The sequence below is a fragment of the Pagrus major genome, chromosome 18, assembly GCF_040436345.1.
Source record: "Pagrus major chromosome 18, Pma_NU_1.0".
Lineage (NCBI taxonomy): Eukaryota > Metazoa > Chordata > Actinopteri > Spariformes > Sparidae > Pagrus > Pagrus major.
In genome coordinates, this window is record NC_133232.1 from 35511502 (window position 1) to 35532126 (window position 20625).

Sequence of the window (20625 nt, forward strand, 5' to 3'; positions counted from 1 at the left end):
TTAACATGTTTCTTTGTAGGCCTACGAGCAAATATTTCCCTCAAACATTGTATATTATTATTTTATGGATCACACATGATGTGAGAATTTGCATGGCAACAGTCTGATTATGTCATGAAGTATACTGTGTTTTTAAACAAGCATTATCAAAAGATGAATCAAATGAGTCAAAGCTTCAATCAGCAACTGCTTTGACAGTTTCACCGGCTTTGACAGTTTCACCTGTGCTTTTCCACCTATGAAAATTCAACATGTCTGTTGTGTAAGAGGTCTCTTCAGTCACGGGTGTCTGTAGCTGTACAGGTGTGTTGCAGGGAACAAAGCAACTCCATAAACTCTTGACAGTCTGTATGTCACAGTTACAGTATGTGCTATTTATTCTGTGTGATTTATAGTCTTGCAGAATGACATTGTGAGCATAACTTGAGATGTTCTGGTGTCTGTCCAAGAAAAAACAAAAACCAGCAGAGATTTGCATCCACAGAAGTGAATAACTAGAAACTGTTCGCCTTTAAATGAACAACTGTCATTTTGATTAACTGTTGAATTTTTGAAAGATTTGTCAGTTGTGTAACATACTATTGACCACAAATATAAGAACTAAACAACGGCTGCAGACTCTGGTAAAAAGAAAAATCTATATCTGAAGGTGAAGGATTTGAATTTATTGACAGAGCCTGACTATGATCACACTGGATGGCATCATTTAAAACATATTTGCACATAGAAGAAACAACCTTGTCAATCTGTGCACTGTTGAACTTGACTTTGATTGATTAGCCGATGTGTAAACAGACCTGAGGTTAAGCCTTTGTCACTTTGTTTTTAGTGATAATTGTCCTGCAGGGTGAACAGGATGAACCAGTCGACTAGTTCTGATGTTTAAGTATGTAGCGGGTGATGGTGACACGTTCGGCTGTGAATCATTGTCTCTGTATGAGTTTGACTCTCTGCAGGGTTGTGAAATAACATTAATATTGTACTGACTGATGATGTTGACCATTGGTGTCATCTGTCTGACATCTTTCTTACAGTGATTTTAGCAGCTTTTGCACAATTCAGTTGGCTCTTTCAGTGCATTTATATTATCATAAATAAAACGTCTTCTTAAGAAATCTTTTTATTCCTTTTGTAACTAATGAAAGCATTTAACTTTTTTATTGACATTTTTAAATAGGGTACATGTGAAAAATACCTTTCTGCACAGCTCTGTCTGTATTTTCTGTCAGAATTTAATTTGATTTACATGTGATTTGATTTTCAGCCATGATGAGATCTGATCTGTGCCACAAAAGGGTTAAAGCCCAGGTAATCCCATCCAACATGGACAGCTGCAGTCTAGTTTATTGTGCAGACAGCGCTGCCAGTAGGTGTATTACTTTACTGCACGTTCCCCTTCATAACTAAGTTAATCCAAGTGTGAAGTGATGGATCTAACACAGACATCAATGTTTTATTAGTCTACATGCAAAAAGTTCACTCCTGTCAGACATGAGCAGTTTGCACTTAAAAGGTCCCTGCAGACTTTTATAAACTTCATCATATGAATCATATCATAATGAGTTACAGGTCATGGTCAGGTACAGTCATTTTTATTGGATTGCCGTTATTATTTCTACTAACACTCATACTGTACTTTATCCAAAGGTTGACCTCCTATAAAGGGGTTTTTCTTTAACACTGTCGCCATCTGCTGGAACAAAGACAGACCCGTCTCCAACATCAAAATGAGGAAATCTTTTTTCTCTCTTATTTTTCTTAATTTTTCTGTCTTGGCCGTATTAATAATTAATATTGGTTTCCAGGTGGTTATTGAGTCCTGTTAATCTTACAGTATGGTGACTCATTGAGCAAAAATCAGGCTTTTATTCTGTGGTGTGTCATAAGTCATTGTCATTTATTTATTCAGAATAAGTCATGTGTCTGCTATTTTTCCGGGTTAATGAAAATGAGAGCAGGTGGGTCATCCTACCAGAAGCACCATCACTAACCCAAAAGACTGAGATCTTTATCATGGTTTTCAGGCGAGAGTTCACTGTAGGGATTAACAACCACATGGGTTTACAGGGCCGGTACATTTAATGTTTATTAGTAATCAAGGAGACTGATAACCAATATTTGGAACTGATATATGTTTGCAGTGAAAATTAAAACTGTAGTGCCGAAATGTATCAGCAAGGGATCGAATGTAACTAAGTACTTTACTCCAGTGCAATATTTTGTTTCCATTTCCTGCAGTTTGATGCTATATAGGCAAATATTGTACATTTTACTCCACTACATTTATTTGATAACTTTAGTCACTAGTTACTTTGCAGATACATATTTTATTAATAGTCTGGTTTATTATTATTACTTGGGAAAAGAGCCTTATAAAGAGATTTTTTAATTTAATGACAAAAAACTAAACCAAACACAGATGCCAATAATCAGAAAATACTGAATATCACATCTGATAATTGGTCAGGCTGATAATCAGTGGATAGTTCACTGTCCCATAAATGTCATAAAACATTTCAAAACCTTTTTTTTTTTCCCCCGACAGACGGAATAAAAATATATAATAACAATGTGACTAGAGGTCATTATGTGAGGACTAGCGGCCACTTTAGGGAAGTCATGTTTCAGACTTTAAATCCAAGTACTCAAAATGTTTCCTCCAGCTGCCCCTCAGGAGACAAAACTGCCGAGGGAGCTTCCTGGTTTGGGACTTTCCCCCTCTGTGGTGCACCCATAGATTCTGGCTCATGTGTCCAGTGTCCAGTACATGCATTAGCCCCCCCCAAATTTAAATCTTCCCAAATCCTTGCAAACTAGTGTTACTCTGTCCTGCTCAAGAGCTGCAGGGACCAAATAGTGACCTGAAGGATCAGAGCAAAGCCTTTGAGTGGGTAGCTAATTCCCTCTTTAGCCCTCATCAGCTGTTCTCCGGGCAGGGATGGAGACATGAGCGATAAAGCAAAGCTAGCCCCATCTGGCAGAAAAAATACAAAACTAGCTATTAGAGAAGGAATGAAACGACTTCAGCTACTTGTGTTTGTTTTTTGAACTGTTGGAAGGAAAAAAAATACTCCTCCAAATGTCTCCTGCAAACGTATTAGACTGCACTGGTTTTAAGTGTATCTATTAAACTGGCACTGAGTTTATATTATTAATACCATTTTAAACAATACCAACTCATAAATGATACAAAGCGGAGGCCCCTCGAGGCCTCTGTTACTTACAGTGTCAGTGACTCTATTGCCCCCTGTTGCCCCAATTGAGAAATAATACAAGATAAATTGACACTGGGCCCAATTTCATCTTTACTTGAAGTCTGATCTGCTGCTGTTCAGAGTGGTGCCCTAACCTATCAGTTAGCCCTAATGGAGGCCAATATATAGATAAGTGTGTCTTGCCAGGAAAATCAATATCGATGTGGCCCCTGATGGTTTTTGAGTTAGAGTGCTTTGTTTTCTGCCAGTGCCTCGAAACAAAGAGGCTGTGGGTCCTTCTATTAACAATTCCCAGTCAACCTTGAGACGGAGTCGCAGACAGAGACAAGAGATAGAAATAGAAATAGACAGATGGGGTGGTGGAGGTGGAGGTGGAGGTGGAGGGTGGCAGCACTGGTACCAACATCACTAGAGCGTTAGATTTGGTGGAGGATAGAAAAGCATCATCAATGGAGCAAAGAGCCCCGAGGAAGAGTGTGATGGGGTGTAACGAGACAGAGACGGGCCGTGAATTACCAAGATACACTTTCAATTATATGAAAATCATTAGAAAAGAGTATTTTACAAAACTGGAAGCATTTAGTAAAGATAACAGTTAGTTTTTTTGTGAATATAATTTTATTGATTGAAATAAAAATGTTTCTAATTCCAGTAATAGTACATATGTGATGAAAATGACAGAATACAGCTGAACACAGTGTGAACAAAAAAAAATCCTGTATGTTGCTTCTGGCTCTCCAAATAAATATTAGTCCACCAGTTTTTTTTGCTAGTTTATGTATAAAAACTAATTTTGCACAGACGTTTGACACTAACAGAAATATACCTTCCCTTTCCAAAGCAAACAGTCCAGTTCAGTTCACCCTCACCTTATTTCTAACAGCACAGTTGTAATTAAAGCTTTGGCACGAGGAAACATACCGAGATCTTTGTATAAAAATAAATATACAGTTTGTATACAATATCACAGTCTTAGTTAGTTGAGTTAGTTGATTTAAGTTAATGCACCGGCATTCTAGCTGTCATCCTAAATATTATCAGACAGATGCAGATGTTGCATTTTCAGTTTTTATGTGGTTTAAATCACATTTCATTATTTTGAGCTGATTGCGAGATGAGCAACAACTTCTTTCACTCCCAATAAAACCCCTTAAAACCCCTTAACCTCTCACCTGTCACACACAACTACTCCATGAAATATAGAACAAATGGGAAAAGTGATTTCTAAACAACAATATAAAATGCATCCCTTTATAACACAAGCAAGCAGTTACTCTTCATGTTTTGTCCTCCTGCACCAGTTTAATCAAAGCGATTTGAGAAGGATGTTCAGGTGTTTGATTGTGAAAAGAAAAGGCCGCTCAAAGGTCATTCAGCAGATTCAGTGTGTGGACACGTCAGTGCTCACACAAGAAACATTGTTTGCTTTATTTGACAAAGCTGCACAAAAAGAGCTTCTGATGTGATGAGTGAAGTCCTTTAAGGGACGATGGCCAACTCAATTTATTCATCGGTGGGTGAAATGCATATAAATATTCTAAAACAACCTGCAGAGTCCATTTCTTTTTTTATTTTGCAACCCCATCCTGAGCAAAGCTCGTTCTTCTGGTGACTAAGTCTGAAACATGATAAACACATTGGGCAAATAGGATCTAGTGGTGTGGTTGCTGATTGGTACCAATGATATAAGCTTCGTCCCACCTTCTCCTGCGGTGGCTGCTAAAATCCTGAAAGTCTTTGAGTGTTTGATTTGTCCCTTCTGGGTTACTGTAGAAATATGGCGACACAACATGGCAGACTTATATTCCATTTGTGCCAGTAGGTCTGATGTAATTCTACATGCTGGACTTTAAAAGTTCTGGTATGTATGTTAGATTAGTAATAATGCTTTATGCAGGACAAACAGAAACCAAGCTGTTTTTTTTAAATGGCTCGTGACAACTCGACCACCGGTACCGATCTTTAATCTAAGTCATTCAGTTAGATTTGTCTTTGCTCGCTTGTAACTCAGTTTATATATGTGATGTGTTTATTTTATTATTTAACATGTTTGCCTACATTAACTTTTACAACACTTGATAAGATGATAATATACTGAGAACTCTGAGAAGTCAAACTGTACATATATATTTTACATGACATTATGCTAGTGTCAGCTACAATAAGAGTTTCATCCCAAATACTGATACACTACATTTTTATTTAGTCTCAACACTCCAACCTAACTGAGCGTCAGCTATTGTTTCCTTTTTTTGCATTACTTGTGGTGCAGTTTGTCTTTATTCTTTCCTGTTTTGGTTCTCTGTGTTTCATCTGTGTTACACAAATTGCTTTCATCTTGTAATTTAAATCACTTTCTGTGTGCCACATGATTTATTCTGGGTAATGCTACCAGATACTGGTGTTTGACGATATCCCTCATGAACTAGCCTGGAATTAATAAATCTACAGAGTAGCAAGCCAGATTTTAGTTAATTCAAAATGTCACAAATAATGTCATAGGTCGGTAACAACAAGCTTTTATACATTTCTTTAATTTGTGAAGTGTTTCGATTTGTAATGAAACTCTGAATTTACAGTTGGTACATCAGCCAGATGATGCAGAATGTGTGCGTTCAGCTGTGCAGCTGTGTCGGCCTCTCTGGTAAACTAACAAGCAGGGGACTCTGGACTGGGAGTCTGGGAGAGCGGTGGTGGTTTGAAAGTCGTACACGTATACGACAGTGAGTGATTGAGAGGAGGTTGGTTGTTATCCATGACCGCAGCAGACACCATCGAACACTCGTACCCTCTGTTGTGTTGGGACATTATTCCCGACTCTTCAGAAACTGGATTGTCACCTGGAGAAAAAACATCAGAATTTGTAATAATGTTGTGTAAATGGATGAACGCCCGGGTGTTTGTCAGCTGCAGTACCTGTTTCTGAAGAGCAGGATGGACAGACGGCTCTCCGGGGACAGCCCACGGCAGGGATGACCGTTCCTTCCACACCGTTTTCTACCATCATGTAGAACTGCAGAGTCACACAGTCAGTCATCGAGATGTTTATGAGTCTATATCAACATTTTTACAACTACAGCTCCTTCAGACATCCTGCGATGGTGTCTTCAACAAAACCCTGTTGGTTGGAGTCCTGATAATTAGAGCTGCAATTATTGAATCGTCGATTAACTGATTAGTTGATCAAACATTAATTGCCTCCTATTTTCATAATAGATTAATTGTTTCTGTTTTCAAGAAAAAACATTAATCATTTACTGGTTCAGCTCCTTTAATCTAAGGATTTGCTGCTTTTGGTTTTGAACTGTTAGCAATTAGCAATTTGAAGACATCACTGGGACATTTTGATCATTTCATAGACTAAGCAATTAATCATGAAAATAATAATGATAGTAAATGATAATGTTGGCCTATTGCTCCTTAAAAATGACAAGTTTAGTTATATTCATTTAGATGAATTTGCATTGATTTGAATAGAAGTTGACGAGTATATTATTCAATCAGCACAAGGATTCAGAACTATGGCTCTACTGAGTCGTTCACCGTCATTACTGGTTCACTGTATGAAAGCTGTACTGATAACAGCTCTTACCCGTGGCACACTGGTAGTAGTGGACTCTGACATGCTCTCATCTGTCACGCTGGTCTCACTCACATTATCCACCGACGGCTGTTTGTGGAAGAATCTCCTGGTTCTGCGTGGAGGACAGTCAAAGCACACATGCATTAAATCCCAAGTGTCCTCAAAGTCACTCAACACATAAATTAACATGCAAATAATCACACAGTCACGCGGCATTTATATGGTTATCAAGTCACAGAGGTGGTGCCTTATGGACTCAAATTTAACATGGTAAAATGAGCTCTTTATAACCTGTTAACAGTGTAATAATTCCCCTTCACACACTTTTTTGGTGGATTTGTTTGCATGTTTGAGCTTAAAAAGACAGTTTGTGTTTTTTAGCCCAAATTGCTGTCACTGTGTGATATTACGTGTGTATATGTGTGTGTGTGTTGCAGAGGAGACTAAACCACCAAACTCAAAAACTGCATAAGTGCACTTGCAGTCAAGTGCAGAAGGCAATTTGAGACAGAGCTATTGGCGGCCATGTAGCGTTTCCACTGGGGTCATACCTCAGCGGCTCCATTTTGTAGCAGAGAAATGACCTATTTTTATGTGTAATTGCTGTAGAACAAGCTAAACCAAGCATGTAATTGAAAGCGTGCCGCTTCCACAGGGGAACCCAGACTCCAAACGTTAGGATGTGGTAGGTGGAGGGGAGGGTCGTGCTTTGTGAGTCAAAAGAGTGAAGGATGCCAACAGCCTTGTCCATAAGCCAGCGAAACAACCGTAAAACAAATCAGCTACTTAGAGACAGCTCAGGTGGAAATAAAAGGGAGGAGGGGTCGCAGTATGTAGTTTACGTATGCTCCCCTCTCAGCTAACCAGGGTTGCATGCTACCATTCGTTCCACGTGTGATCTGCTCCCCGACCTCCGGCTGTCATGCTGAGACACCTACATTACACGGCTCATGCCACCCTGGGTTTGATAGACACCTCTAAATGCTGTCAGCTCATTCATTGCTGGAGCAGCTCCTCCCTGGCTATCTGCCCTGCCTTATGCGCCCAGTGTCCAGAAGACTGAACACAATACTGCTTATAATATACATCATTATTGCAATGTATATACACCAGCACACACACTGATGTATGTGCAGACATACATAACAGAACTTTTCCCAGATTATTTTAAGTATTTGTTTGGTATCAGGGTGGTAAAGCCTATGAAGCCTACCTAAGACCTTAACAGGGCTCTCACATTGATCTTTTGAATAAAACTCATATGAATTGAATTATTTTGAGAGCATTAGTATTTCACTATATTCACACAAGTTCTCTAACCTTCTTTCTCCCCTCTTTAACTTTTCTCAAAGTTTTTTTTGTAGTTTGCTCTTCCCTTCCTTTACCCCATGTCCCTTTTTGCCTTGAATTTTTTCCTTACTTCCTTTTTTCATTTACTTTTCCCTCCCTTCCCTCCCTCATTGCATTGTTTTGCATGACTCTGCCTTCATTTTCCACTCTCACCCGTAGCAGTAGGTGACGCATGCAGCGATGGAGAGCAGGGAAACGAGGACCACCATGCAGGCCGCGATGACCACGTTTCTTCTCTTCTCTTCCTCGGCCTGCTGAAGCTGCCACCACTCCAGATCACTGAACTGACAACGCTCGCCCACGTAGCCTGATACACAACTGCAACAGGTACAACAGAGTCACAAGTTTTAGTTATTTTTCACTAGAAGTTAAACATGATATTTCCTAAGAGAACATATTTTGTGCAGCCAGGTGTACTTTCGTCATCGATTTGAACTTGTTGGTCACATAAATATGATACATTAAATATAAATATAACAACATTTTAAAAGAGAGTATCTCTTTTCAATACGTTACGACCAAATGTTCTGTCTGAACATGACTGATTGGAGCTGGACACACTGTGATTATGTCTTTCAAGATCACATTCGTAAAATGTTGCTGCACACCACTTGAATTGTAAATCTTTTTTGTTCACAGGATGTTTTTAAGCTGCAGATGTGTACACAAACGAACATCCTCTGTTTGACTGTTTAGCCACTTTGTCATGAGGCATTGCCTTTTAATGATGGAACAACAGTGACACCTGCTGCCTGCCAGCTGTAGTAATCATAAAACATGAGCGATGAGCAGATACAAGAGAAAGACACCAGAAGGCCTTCAGTGTGTGGTGCAGGTGGTAATCTATTACTTTTAAACAATGTCGGCCTTTTATGATACAGTTTTATTCCACAGTGCTGCCTGAGAACATTTAAATATTTTCCTGGTTGCAGTTTGAGTTGCCGCAACTGATCATTGCAAAGAATGAATAGCAGCTTATAACTGAACTAAACTGCTTCAGTAAACTGTTAAACTTTAGGGTCAGGGGTCACACTGAGGTGTTACACAAGAGGGGTTGTTTACTTGCAAGCGTAGGACTCCATTTCAGGGAAGTAGAAGCAGACGCCCTGGTACAGACAGTAGGACTCATGGGTGGAAGGGCAGCTCTCTACTGAGGTGTCGTTGTGGTGGCGGGTGGTGACATCAGCAGGGCTACCGGTCGTCAGCCACGGCGTTGTGTTCTCCAACTCTTGAGAGGATGAGAGATATCATTTCATTAAATAAGATAAATACACAGTATGTTTGTTTTTACTTTTAATACCTTAAATTATGGCCAGTAAAAGTCACAGTACTGATGGAAACTGTATTTGTAGTGAATAATCGAGACGCACCTCGACATGTCTTGCCGTTGCCGTGGTATCCAGCCCGGCACTTGCAGAGATACTTTCCCAACGTGTTTTGACATCCTGCGTTTTTGTCACATTTGTGTGTTTCCTGTTTACACTCATCAATATCTGAAACAAATGGAGGCGAACGTGTTTTAGAGTAATAAGAGTATCACGGTTTTATGATTTTAGATTCCCAGCTCGTCTAAATGAATGTTTTCTTCAGCGTTACAGTTAAAGGAGAACAATGATAGACGACTTCTTTGTAACTTCTCTGGTACATTGTACAAGTTTTGTTTTTGACACCGCTGACTGCTGATATAGACAAACACGTAAACTTGTCTGCAAAGGAAATAATGATAGAAATAATTGGAATTGGAGTTTAATTTTTATACTTTGGGCTTCAGCTCCTGTCATTAATGTTTATCGTTAATATTATTATCTTTACTTCCAGAGCAGCTCTGCCTCTGTGAAGTGTTTTTATATCTAAAACTCCATTCTGCTCCAGTCTCAGTGCTGTCACTGTGCCAAAATGTTCAATTTAAAGCTCGGCTGCAGTAAGTGAGATCAAAGTGTCTCTGTATCAAATGTAATCCTATAAGCTTTCTGCAGGATATGTTACCTCATCCCATACACATTCATAGTACAGAGACAGAAATACTCACCCACACACAACTGTCCATCACCTGTAAAACCTTCTAGACACAGACAGGTTGGGCTGCCAGCATTCATCAGGCACTGTGCATTTACACCACAGGGATGAGAGTAACACTCATTCTGGTCTGACGGAGAAGGGAACACATGGAGTTATAACATGTAGTTAGAGTAATGAATAGAAGAGCTACCAGTGATTTGTTAATGATTAATGATGCTCTGTTACCTGAAACCATCTTATCTGTGATGAGAGTTTGCTCGCTGCCTAAACCAGCCTCTGCTTTATCAGCAGACAGCCCAGGTGTAGTCAGCTGTGCGCTCTCATCGTTGAATGTTTTGTTTTTGATAGACGTTAAATCAGCGGATTCACTGTCTCCAGATTCTACACAAGGAAGTCATATAGTGAACACGAGCATTCGCAGTTGTATGTCACTGTTTATACAGAAGTGTAAAGGACCATTCTGGTATTTTTAAAACCAAGCTCTGTTTTTACATGTTCTGGTGTCTTAATGACTAATAAGCACATAAATTAGGTACAAAAAGTTTGGAAAGGTTAGTTTGCATCCAAACTAATGTGTTAAGGCACCAAAGTCACACAACAACACAAACAAACGTGTTGAACGAGGTGGCTATAGATGAGCAACTCTGTGGTCTGCACGGTAAAATCACTGTTTTTGTCAATGGAGTCTGGTTGCTTTGAAGAGAGCGGTACATCAGCCGATTCTGGTTAAACAAAACGGAACGTTTTTGTAGCGGTTAGTTATTTAGACATTAAAATGTGTAAATGAAGAATAAGGCCTAGTTTTAAAAATACCATAATTTCCTGTTTATTGAGAAAGCTTAAAATAAATCACCTGCTGTTCCATTTGAAGCATTGGAGCAGCTTTTACCATCAGCTGATAGGATGTAGCGTGACAGACAGGAGCAGTGGGCGAATCCCAGTTTGCTCTCACACACCTGGGCACAACCTCCGTTCAGGTGAAGGCAAACGTCTGCGCCTGAAGATGCAAAATGACCGTTAGAAGCTCAGTCACACTAGATTGTCAGTGTGGGTGGATTTTTTGACTTGTTTTGTTGTTGCTGGCCTACAAATATTTATCTGAAATGCTTCCCAGCATCTATAACAATCGTGCCAAAATTAGTTCAGTCAGTGTTTTTGCGTAGTAAATAATCAGCTTAGTAAGTACTGACTCATGTGGTGGAAAGATGACAATCAAAATGAGCAGACTATAATTATCAATAATAATCAATAATAGCAATAATGCTCGTGCCAGAGTCGTCATGTTTTCGACCCTCAGTGTATATTTTCTGGACGAACTGATCTCTGAAATAAATCCCTGCTGTCTCTCTGTACCTGGTTTAGCGAGCGGATGAACCACCACAATGGATGCTGGTTGGACCATGTTGCCATGGATACGTTGCAGCTTCTTCCCGGTCCGCTTGTGTACGCTCCTCAGCTGCTGGTGCTCCTGATCCGATATCCACAACCGGTCCTCGAATACAGCGAGGTCAAAAGGTCTCCCTGGATGAATCAGAGTGAAGGGAAAGAAGGCTGGAGTTCATTAAGTGCTTCAAGATGAGAACTGTTGTATATCTTGTGTTCACATTATCATAGAGACGATTGTTTTTAAGGGTTTGTTTTACTTTTTGCTTAATGACAAGACAAGTATAGTCCATCCTGTTGTCAATACAGTGCATGTATATGTGTCACACAAGCCTCACCTACTTGGTTCTCTAACAGGACCTGTCGATCTGAACCATCCAGGGCAGCGGTCTCCACCACACCTCTCCTCTGGTCGCACCAGAACAGCCGATCCTCTGTGAAATCGATGGTCAGGCCACTCGGCGACTCGAGGTTGGTTCTAGCGATGACAGCGCGGTCTTTCCCTTCCAACGAGGCACTTTCCACAACAGGCTGGGCACCGATATCGGTCCAGAACAACTTCCTCAAATAGTAAAGAAAACAGAAAGAGCTTTGTAAATTAAGTAGAGGAGATTTATTAATCACAGAGCATCCAGTGTGATCATCACAACTACCAATTATAGTGAAGAAAGCTTCCAATGTGAAAATGTTGTAGATGTTAAGATGTCGTAGGTAAGACGGTTATATAGAAACAAATGTGTTTCCTGTCAGCCTGGTCAGCAGAGTATTTACCACTCAAGAAGTCCAGGTGATGCTGTACTAAGCAACTCCACCTTAGCTACAGTGCTAATGTTGCTAACAGTAGATTGTTATATTGTCTTTCAGTTCAAGCAGCGATTAACAGCTTATACTTTCAGCACACACCCGCTCTGCTCAGTGAACCATGAGCATCCACGTACCCCATGAATCAAACAGTGGAGCTGCTATTGAGACACTGAAGATTCAGTTTGAGGAAATAAATCACAGCCTGTAGCACCACTGATGTCAAATTAAATCCTTCCAGGTGAGTTGCAGTTAGTTTTTTAGTAAATTCTGAAGTTAGTATACGTGTAGAGCCACACTCACTTTGCCAAAGGATGAACTGCGATTCCTCTTGGTTTTTCCAGCCCTTTGCTTACAATGGTTTCTCTGCTCAGTCCAGCCAAGGAACTGCAGTCAACCGTTGACTGGCTGGTGGATAAACACATACAGGAGTGTAAGCAGGAAAACTAAAACCATGTTGATTCTGATGATGTTTAGCACCCGAGCAGCTGCTCAACAGACTTTTTAACATGTCATTTAAATGTTCCTCTGGATTTGTTTGAGGTTTAATAAAAACAGAACAGAAGAACAAAACGTGATGTGGTCAGAGTACCAAAGGCTCGATCAAAGAGTGTGCTCTAAAACAGCAAAGTACCAGTATATAGTACAATCCTCAACATCTTCTGTCTGCAGACACCACCTGCCTTTTATCTGTCCAGTACATCCTGCGGTGGATCCAGTCAATTGCCAGTCCTTCTGGAGAGTCCAAACCACCAGAGACTAGAACGTCTCTGGACCCACCGTTCAGATCAACCCGCTCAATCGTCTTCTGACTTGTACTGGCAAAGTACACCTTCAAAATACATATAAAAATGGATGAATAAATGAATTCACTGTATGAAATAGATGAGTAGCAAAACACTTCATGTGTTCTGTAAAGCAACCATACAAAATACAAGTAGATCCGTTTAAAAAAGTCAAAAATACAGTTTTTCAGTAAACATTGGTGAACTCTACATGACTCCAAGTTACAGTCTGTGTCCACTAGGTGTCACTAGGTGTCTTCACCAAAACCTGAATCTGGTCTACCTCCATTCAGTGACTCCAGAGACCTCAGATCAGTAGAGTAGACTCATATTTTACAATAGCTTCTATTGAAAAGTCTGAAACAATATGTTAGTAAAAGATAAAAAGGGTTTTCATCTCACATTGTTCTGGACGGGGTCATAGTCCAAAGCTATGATTTTTCCTCTGGGCTCTTCCACGAGAGTTTGATCTCCAGAGCCATCAGGACTAATCTGTCGCACATCCACTAGATTGGCGACGAGGAGATGAGGTGGTGGTCCTGAAGAATACAAATACATTTTATTTTGTTTTCAGATTTACTGTTGTAAATGTTAAAATTAGCATTTTATCGTGTTATTTTCACCTTTATTTAAATTACAGAATGTGTGACAGATTAACAGGAAGAAGACTGTCAGATTAGCTGGATGGAGAGTGTTTATGTGTGGGCTAATCCGCCTCATCTGACTGCTTTGCCATAGTATGACTCACCAGAGGCAATGCAGCGCTTGCCATCTTGGTGGAGCTGGTAGCCAGGAAGACAACCACACTGCCACCTAGTAGGGCTGACAGGAGTACAGATCTGACTGCAGCCCCCTCTGTCTGCAGACGAGCAGCCTGCAACAGAACAAACTGTGTTACACATACCTACAGAGACACTTCACAGTTAACACAGCTCAGCCTTATAAAGTATGTTGATATATTCCTACCTTATATATCGTATTAATCCTATCTTTTAATTATTATTCAGTCATTCAGTTCTGCTTAATATGTTAGAGACAGATTTTGTGATCTGTGTGTTATGATGCAGAGTGGTGGGTGATCTGATGATTTTAGATCCTGATTAATCTCCAGAATCTAATTTTCAAGTGACTTGAAGCGATTGTCTTATTTAAGCTCCTCTTTACTTGTGTTTCCAAACTTCACCTCATTGACGAGCAGATCTGCACTACATGAACAAACCAGCAGAGTGATGAAGCCAACCAGATGGCTCCTCCTTGGGTGACATATTGTAAACAACTCAATGTGAGTGCGTCGTAGCAGATGAGGAGCTTGTGCTCTAAGAGAACTATCTTTAGTGCAAATGGAGAAAATCATAGGCTATGTCAAGTCTGGCTATAGTTTACAGGGCATTTCAACATTGAGAAAAAAAGATCACAGTTTAGACTGCAAATTAAATAAATATCGATATTTAGATATGAGCTTTTTTGGCCAGATTTCCCAATCAAATTCCCACAAATTTTTCACCTCAAATGAGAAAACATGAATAATGTTTTTTTTTAAATAAGCGTTACACACATAAACAATTACATACAATTCTGAATATTAGATTTTAGTTTTTAAAATGAACTCTCGATGAAGCGTAAGATGGTCATCATACCGGTGCAGGCTTGTCCCTTCTCCTGTAGCACAGATCCCTCAGGACACACACAGACAGCACCCTCATCTGTCGTCAGGCATCCATGGCCGCACTTTGTGATATTGCCTTCACATGGTATGATCTCTGATTGCGTAAAGAAAATATACATCTTGAAGTACTGTTGCAACATTGATGGTACAATAATGATTAAAGAACATCGTGTTATACAACTGTTTTTTAAGAGCCAAGATGGAGATCACAGGGATGTTACATGTTATTTTGGGGCACAGCAGGTAGTAAATTCAAACAGAGCCAGAAGGACAGCAAGCTTCTTACAGCCTTCTCTGTTAAAGTCCCTTCATGAAGTCGGCCCTGACCCGATCAAAACAGGTGAAAGTGTGATGAGAATGCAGTCAAAGCCCACACAGTGGTGAGGGTGATGTAATGTTAACTCACAGGAGGATGGTACGTCCTGTACCTGTTCTTATGGGCGATGTATGCAGAGGCAGACCGTACAGATATGAATCTAATGTGAAATAGTTACAGCGTATGTTGCTACTGTTAACTCTTCCCTGGAAGTAGAGGGGGAAATTATTGCTCTAGCTAGCAAGCTTTATGTTTTTTGGGGATAAAATAAAAGGTACACCATTTCACCAACTAGATACCAGCCATGATCATTAAATGAAAAATGAATTATGAACAAATATGTAGGAAAAAATAAATAAATAAAAGAATGAAAGACAACATGAGGAAATACAAAAATTTTAATAAATTAATACTAATGCTGCTGTTTTTTTGTGTGTTTTTTAAAAATTCAACTCAAATTATATTATTATAGCCAAAAATCAGGCCTATATCCTCCTCCATGTCATCTCTGTTGTCATCTCTATTGTCTCGCCTGCTACTTGGCTCCATGCTTGTTGTTTCTTTCTGGACCTTGGCAAAGGTTGTCTGCTAAACGGCTTAGAGAGACAAAGCTGCTGACCAGATATGTTCCCTATTGCAAATGTCACCTCGCCATTTAATCTTATTGTGTCTGTGTGCCATCCCTGTTCTACTGGCCTCATAGCTGTTAGATTAGAAGAGAAGGAAGATTAGGATGTGTTCATAATGTGTCGTAATATGTAAAGTTAATCACTGTTTCGACTTGATGGTGTCTGGAAGAGTAGACAGCAATTTCGCAATCGAACTATAAATAATTATCAAAAAAAAAAAGAAAAATAGTATCGCCAAGTCCTTGACAAAATATGTTGGTTTTAGCAGTTTGTTTAACTAAATGAAGTGTTTCTATACGTTCCCTCATGACTGCAGTGCATATGTTTGTGCCAAGATATTAGATTGTCTGAGGCATCTGCTCACTGAAAGAGTCTATTGTTGTGTTCGCAGACAACAGCCCTGCATTATGTCAGAGGGGAAGGAGCAGACACAGACTGATGTAGAGAAGCTATATGGAATATACCAATGAGGAAAACCATAAAAATACACACAACATACAGAACAACATGTTTTAGTGACCATTATTATCAGAAACCTGTCTGATTATCCAGTAAACAGATCGGTCAGTCAATGAAATTTTTAAAAACAACCTTTTTACCTACTTTAATATGACATCCGTGCTTCTGTCTACCTCACACAGTCCCTCAGTCTCAGCACTGGACCTTTAGTGACAAAGTGTCAGCGCTTTGACCCGAATAGCCTGACACACAATTGGCAGCTCGCATGTGTCTAGTCTGGGATGCCTAGCATATGACCCAGCCTTTTTATTGGCTCTGTAGGGTCAAAGTCGTGTCTGGGGGACAAATGCCACCTTTCATTGCACCACAAAAAGAAGCGGTTCTCATCTGAAACCAGAGCTACATTCATTATGCTGACCTGAACAAAGTGCGAGTGTTGTCACTTTTTGAATAAAACCTGCATTTTTCTAATCTCTTTCTTATTTCACTGAGCAATGATTCTGCACAGCTCGTCCTAGAAGCTTCAGAAACACAGAAATTTGATGAGAAATTTTACCTAGTTGTCCATTTTACAGTTTATAATAAAGTCCTGCTTTACAGTGCACTGAACTTAATCTCTATATATGCGTGTGAATGCAGAATCTGTAGGAAAAGGACAAGACTTTGGTATTTCAAGTGTTCTGGTTTCTATTTGTAGTGCGATTAGTATTGAAATACAATCTTTGAACCCAGAGGCTGTCCTCAAAGGTTTAGCTTTTTATTAGCTTTTAAAAATATTTATCTGCAATCATATGCAGATTAATTATTAGTCCTACAATTCTTGTATCTCACGATGCTAATTGGAGAGTCAACAATGACTGGTGCACAGAAGTGGAAGTCTTGGCCAGGATAAAGGTTATCTTATATTTGCTACACCAGAAGCCACAAAACGAGGAAAGGTTCAGAGATTGTAACATAAACATACAGCTTCAGACAAAACGGCCAGGTCTAGTCAATAGCTGAGCCAATGTTATTGATGGTGTCAACTGTCTCAATCATTAAAAGCTACAAGTGAAACAAGTTTGTCACCAGAACTAGAAGTATTGCTGAATGACTTCGCTGCAGGCTCGACCTATTGCTCTATAACTTTATCTGTTAATGGCTCTACTAGTATGAACAGGTATTGAGTTGAAACGAAGGCTTTATAGGAAATTGGCTTATAACGGGATCTGAATTGTGAATCTTATCAACATGATAACAATAACACATCTGTTTCCAGTGTACCTTGACATGTCTTCCTGTCCGGTAGGAGGGCGTATCCTTTAGGGCAGGTACAGAAATAGGAGCCGGGGATGTTTTCACATCCGAGAGAGCAGCCGTGGTTCCAGAGGGCACATTCATTCACATCTGTGCCACACAGACACACACAGTGACACAAACTTTCTTTGTTATGTCAGTACATGCTCTTATTTATCATGCTGTTTTTGCTATTGTAGAAATCACTTCAATCAATATTGTACAAACCTTTCTAAAACGTTTTTTCTGATGATTATACATTTAAATCTTGGTTGAACAGCCTCCATACTAACCTTCACAGTGAGTGCCCTGCCTGCTGAGAGCAAAGCCTTCGCTGCACTGGCAGGTCCCTGGTTCAGCTCGACTGGAGCAAACATCCACACAATTCCCACTCTGTTCATCACACCCTGTTTGAAAGGTAATTAACGGTAATATATTATTAAAACATTGTGATTTGAATCTAAAATAATGTGAATAAGTAAGTTCAGCTGTAACCTGGGGATGATGGCTGGGAGTCTGCCATTGGCTGGTTGAGTGGATGTACAACCTTGATATCAAGTGGAGGTTTAGCCATAGGTTTGACGTTAACGATCAGTGGCTCTCCACCACTGTGCTTATTAACCTGTTTTATAACTCGAGATGCAGCATCAGTGTAGTACAAGTGCTCCAGAAAGACTGATATCCCCAGAGACTGAGACCTGAGCAAACGAGACAGAAACAAGCGTGTTGTAGGAAAACTACTAACGAAACTAAAAGGATAAAGGAGTAACTGGAGTACAACACACTCACCGCAGCGGCTGATCTATGACGCGCAGGACGTTCCCATTGTAATCACAAGAGGCAATGGCACTTTGTCCCTGCAGGCCGAACTGAACCCAGAACAGTCTTTTCTCCTCCCGGTCCATCGACAGCGCCTTTAGTTGTTCGGTGATTTTAATAAGTGTAGTTTTGCTCTGACCCGTCACATCAGACCGCTGAATGCTTGGAGTCGCTCCACCAGACAGCCAAAAAAGAAACCTGCGTTGTTTTTATTGAGAAAAGGGCCTTTGCAGTTAATTTTGTTCAAAGTTATTTGCTGGCTTTATGTGTCAGTTACAAAACAGTGCAAATGATTTCATATGAATACCAACATTCCCCTGAAATCAAGTGTACCACAATCTTATTGGCTTGTAGTCATGTTTTAGTCAAATTAAATAAATTGTAAGAGTAATTTAAAACTTAGCCCTGGCATTTTATTATCATAGATAATATTAAATGTGAATATAAATCCTTCCCTCACATTATTTACTGCTGCATTATCCACTTGCCAGTTTACTGGAGCAATAAATCTGAGAGGTCGGTGGTGTGTGACCTCAGTGCGTCACTTTGCACCTCTGTGTCGGCCATGCTCGATGGAGGCAGATGAAACATTTATACTAACGCACAAACAAAATACCAGTAATCTGAACGACGTGAGGCGCTGTGTGAGAATCATCAGCTCTGCTCAGTCTTAGCTTTTCATTTAATAAACGCAATATCATTTTACCCCTCGCATAATCTGCCTTCATGCAAAAAGAGGCCAACAGCACGTGATGTGTTACCTGTTGGTGGGGTCAACAGTTATAGCACTGGGCTCGGTCAAGTGTCTTAAAAGAGTCCTTTCATTTTTTCCGTTTAGATCCATTCTCTTGACTTTTCCCTTTTCGCCACTTGTCCAGAACACACTGTTCCAGATCCAGTCCACTGCCAGGCCCGAGATATGTTTGTCAGACGAGAACAGTTTCTGGAACACAAATGTTCAAGTTAAAGTTGTTTTAGTCAAACCTCAGAGCAATGCATAGTCACATCTGAAGAAAGATACACTCAGTATTTGAGTTTTGGTGATCACTTATCGGTCTCTACGAGTTCCTCAACAACTGTAGAGCAGTTACATAATCACCTGTCTGTGTGCGCCTCTCACTGAGGCTTTGTAGATGACCCCGGTGTGTGTGTCCGCCCAGTAAACTCTCTCTTCTCTGAAATGAAAGTCGAGCAGGACAGAACTTCCCACCCCGGCCACGAGCCTTCTCTGGTTCTTCCCGTCAAGATCCATCCGATGAATGGCTTTACCATGGCCGAATATCATGAAGGGCTGTGAGACTTGACAAAGAAAAACAAAACTTCATGTCTTCCATATATCTGCACAGGACAGGTCATTACAAAGTCCAATATCTACTGACAAAGATACCTCAGTATCTGCTGCTCAGTGGTACCAGTATTACCAGTATTTAGTGGGCTTGTGTTTTAAAATAATCTACGGCTGTATGTCATTTCTAGATGCTCCAGTGATCCATGCAATGTTTATACCTGTTTATACGACTCAGGTGTTTGTACCAGGGTTTCATTTTGTCAGATTACTCAGTATATGTAGGGCTGCAACTAACACATATTTTCACTGTTTAATTTGGTCATTATTTCCTGTGATTTGCTCGTATTATCCAACCAAAGATATTCCGTTAACTGTCACATACTATCAAGAAAAGCACCATATCCTCCCACTCGAGAAGCTGAAATCAGAGAATATTTGGCATTTTTTACTTGATGGTCTGGTGGTAATAATCTATTACTAAAATAGTTACTGATTACATTTCTGTACATTGATTAATCAACTTTAAACCATCATTTTACTGACTCACTGACTTCACAGCAGCATATTCATCTTCTATCTTTAAATTGTGTACCAGTGTAAAAGCAGAGCAGTTAAAGGTCGCAGGTTATTGAAGCGTGAAGGTAGAAATCTACTGCTGGATTTAACATTTTATTAGCTGCTTCTTTCCTCTTTGTGACACGCTGCAGTTGTCATTAGTCAAATTCTCTGATTAAATCCTATTCATGTCTGTAATGGGGTGAAGTTCAAGGCAGACTCGGCTGCCTCTGGATGAAACATTATCTCTTAGCAACTAATAGCTTTTGTGCTATCCTGTGACTAACAATACTCTGTAATGGATGACGTCAAACGCTGAAGCATTTAACATTTGTAAATGGATTTGAGTAAATGTCTCTTCTAACAGGTCCATCATTGAAAACACTGAATACATTTCATCATACATGTAATTCAGTCAGGAGCCTGTTAAACAAACTTGGCTATTAAGTGAAAACAGATGTGTTGGCTGTCTGGACGTCTAT

General features: G+C 39.9%; 1 protein-coding gene across 1 annotated transcript; it reads right to left on the minus strand.

The window, feature by feature from the left end:
- Positions 1–5452: 5452 nt before the first annotated feature.
- Positions 5453–19588, minus strand: egf (epidermal growth factor). The gene is made up of 22 exons (XM_073487222.1): positions 19400–19588; positions 19062–19243; positions 18271–18498; positions 17977–18179; positions 17775–17888; positions 17470–17592; positions 14774–14896; positions 13885–14010; positions 13539–13675; positions 13031–13183; positions 12655–12755; positions 11889–12112; positions 11521–11688; positions 11021–11164; positions 10393–10548; positions 10178–10294; positions 9519–9641; positions 9211–9376; positions 8302–8466; positions 6808–6910; positions 6132–6228; positions 5453–6055 (listed from the first exon to the last, which is right to left on the minus strand). Exons 1-22 carry the CDS (start codon positions 19583–19585, stop codon positions 5865–5867), a joined length of 3330 nt encoding a protein of 1109 aa, XP_073343323.1. The 5' UTR covers positions 19586–19588; the 3' UTR covers positions 5453–5864.
- Positions 19589–20625: the final 1037 nt, after the last annotated feature.